This window comes from Mirounga leonina, unplaced genomic scaffold (genome assembly GCF_011800145.1).
Source record: "Mirounga leonina isolate KUSES-001 unplaced genomic scaffold, KU_Mleo_1.0 Mir_96, whole genome shotgun sequence".
In the NCBI taxonomy this organism is placed as follows: domain Eukaryota; kingdom Metazoa; phylum Chordata; class Mammalia; order Carnivora; family Phocidae; genus Mirounga; species Mirounga leonina.
The window spans coordinates 927,423-929,981 of record NW_023270871.1 but is presented as its reverse complement, the minus strand read 5'-3'; the positions used below and the strand labels follow the sequence as shown (position 1 = coordinate 929,981).

At 39.4% G+C, this 2,559-nt stretch overlaps 1 protein-coding gene across 2 annotated transcripts in view; it reads left to right on the top strand.

Annotated features, from left to right (window-relative positions):
• Positions 1-2,559, top strand: part of LOC118006359 (alanine--glyoxylate aminotransferase 2, mitochondrial) — a 35,917-nt gene that overhangs the window by 4,854 nt on the left and 28,504 nt on the right. For both annotated transcript variants that reach the window (XM_034998981.1, XM_034998980.1), the window contains exon 2: positions 1,722-1,810. In XM_034998981.1, coding sequence (XP_034854872.1) covers positions 1,722-1,810 — 89 coding nt within the window. The remainder of the gene's footprint in view (positions 1-1,721; positions 1,811-2,559) is intronic.

The following is a 2,559-nucleotide window of genomic DNA, read 5'->3' as shown; positions in this document are numbered from 1 at the left end:
TCCTTCCTTCCTTCCTTCCTTCCTTCCTTCCTTCCTTCCTTCCTTCCAACAGGATTTCATGTATTTCATTTGGAACCCTCACTCCACCATCACACTCCTATCAGTTTGGTGAGCAAAGAACTGAATAAACCTGCCTTGACTGTTTAAAATTTGGCTCTTCTTTATCAAATCCTTCTCCCCAACTCTGCCCCACCCCCCAACCTGCTTTCATAATCCCTATAGCTTTGGCATCAAGAGAACTTACGGCCTTCTCAATGGGCAGCTCCAATTGTGCAGGAAAAAGGGACTAAAAGAGTGAAGGGAATTTGAATTCTTAGAAACACTCAGAATATTTTTTTTCCATTTCCCCAAAAGAGTAACTAATGCAGAGAGACACAATGAAAAGCTTTTCAAAGGATGAAATTCTCAGAAAACTTAAGCTGTTATTTTTTTTTCTCATTTCTGTGCATGGATAGCCTCAAGTCACTTCTTTTTAAAGTAAGAGCAAATTAATGACATTAGTGATTATTTAGAGCAGAAAAGTGAATGAGATCTTTTTGAAAGAAAACATATTCAGAGCGGTTACTTTCCAGCTTCATTTAAAAACACAATTGTTCATTGTGTTGCTCAGGACTGTGACTTCATTGCCACACAAAACAGCAACATTTCATCGAGGGATTCAAACCTTCATGCTGGATAAGAGGCATGATTTTCTCAGCTCTCTCCACCTGGAAAATGATCTTGATACTGACCTTGAATCTTCAAAAGTAGCAGTATTCTTTTCTAAGAGTACTTACAAGGTCTCTAGACATCTCTTCCAACTGTGATATTCTGTAACTCCACTGTCCCATCCCACAGCTTGAGACAGGTCAAAACCTGTGTTGGAGAGGAGGGTTGGCCAATGAATGAGAAAAAGAGAAGTAGGCTGGAAGCCAGATACTTGGAGTTTCATTCTTGTTCTGCAGCTAACTAGCTTGGTGAACTTAAGCAAATTAATTTACCACTTGGGGCTGGTTTCCTCATCTATAAAGTGAGCATTTTAACAACAACAATAAAAATCTGAGGTCCCTTCTAGCTCCAAATATTAAGTGATTCCTCTGGCTCACCTTATCTTTGCTTTGCTGTGGTCTGGTCTTGTGTTGTCATGGTCTTTGTGTTGTGTTCTGGAGGAAGGTTTTGTCTCCCAGGTCTATTTGTGTGTATTTGTTATCACAGTACATTGCCTACCACCTATCTCTACTCATTCTCTATAAGGATAGTCAACAGCCATTCATTCACTGTTTACCAAAAGCCAACCTGGTATCAGGAACTGGGATTGGCACCAAGATTCGGGCACTACGCAGCCCAAAGCTTAGAAAGCGCCTCTATTAACAAAGAAGATCTATTTCAGCAATGCACCCCAGTGGCAGAGTTTGGTGGACTGTAGAGAGAAATATAGCCCCTTGGGCAGGGTGTGGAGGAGCTCGTGAGGGACCACAGTGGGAAAAACAAGACTTCCCCCAATATCCTCCATGCTTTTGTTGACTAGATTGGAAAGAAATTCCTTTTTTCCTCCCCAAAATTTGTTATTGAGATACCTCGGTTTTTAAATCCAAACTAAAGGTCAATTGGAATTATTTTTTTAAACTAAGAAATAAATGAAATTGCCTAAGGATCTTGATTTGGATTACTGTATATAGGTGATTTTTCCAAACAGGCTTGTTTGATGTTTAATTGAGGACCCTAACTCACTTCACTTTCAGCAGGTGCTTTCTGGACATCTGTTGCAAATCTTGGTCTTCATACAAAACCCAGAATGCCTCCATGTGACTTCACACCTGAAAAATACCAGGTAAGAGTCAGTACTTTAGGAAAACCTAAGAAAGTGGTATTTCTTGAAAGGGCTAAATTAATCATTTCCTCAGGAAGGACCCACAGATGGCCCTGCCTGCCACTGAGTCCTAGCATCCTAGATATTCTATCCTTTAAGTCATTGGGAGCATCTGAACCCTCTTACTCCACTCAATACTGTTGCATGAATTGTTGTACATGTGTGAGAGAGAGACAGAGCAGAGACAGACCAAGAGTACAAGAAAGAGACTATTTGTATTTATCACAGGGATATAAATATAGATAAACACACACAAAGACAATATATCACAAATGTGGTACCACACATTTACTTTCTAAAATATTGTTTTGACTCTCTCATACAGCAATGCATGATCTGACGTTCAGGAATCCTTCCCTCCAAAATATAAAGTTATAATTTTGCTCTCAGATTAAGAAATATTGGGCTTCTCTTTCTCTCTCTCTCTCTCCCCGCCTTCCCTCTTTCCCTCTCTCCCTCCCTTCCTCCTTCCCTCCCTTTCCATCCCCTTTATTCTACATACAAAATACTCATAGGTTAGAAATTGTAGAGTCAATAGTCAGGAGGTACCCATAAAGAAGAGAAGTATAGGAGAAAGTTTGGTAAAGACATGAACACCACCAGCACTTCATTTTCTTTTCATTCAAAAAAAAAAAAAACTGCAGGAAAAAAGAAAGAAGAAAGAAGAAAGAAAGAAAGAAAGAAAGAAAGAAAGAAAGAAAGAAAGAAAG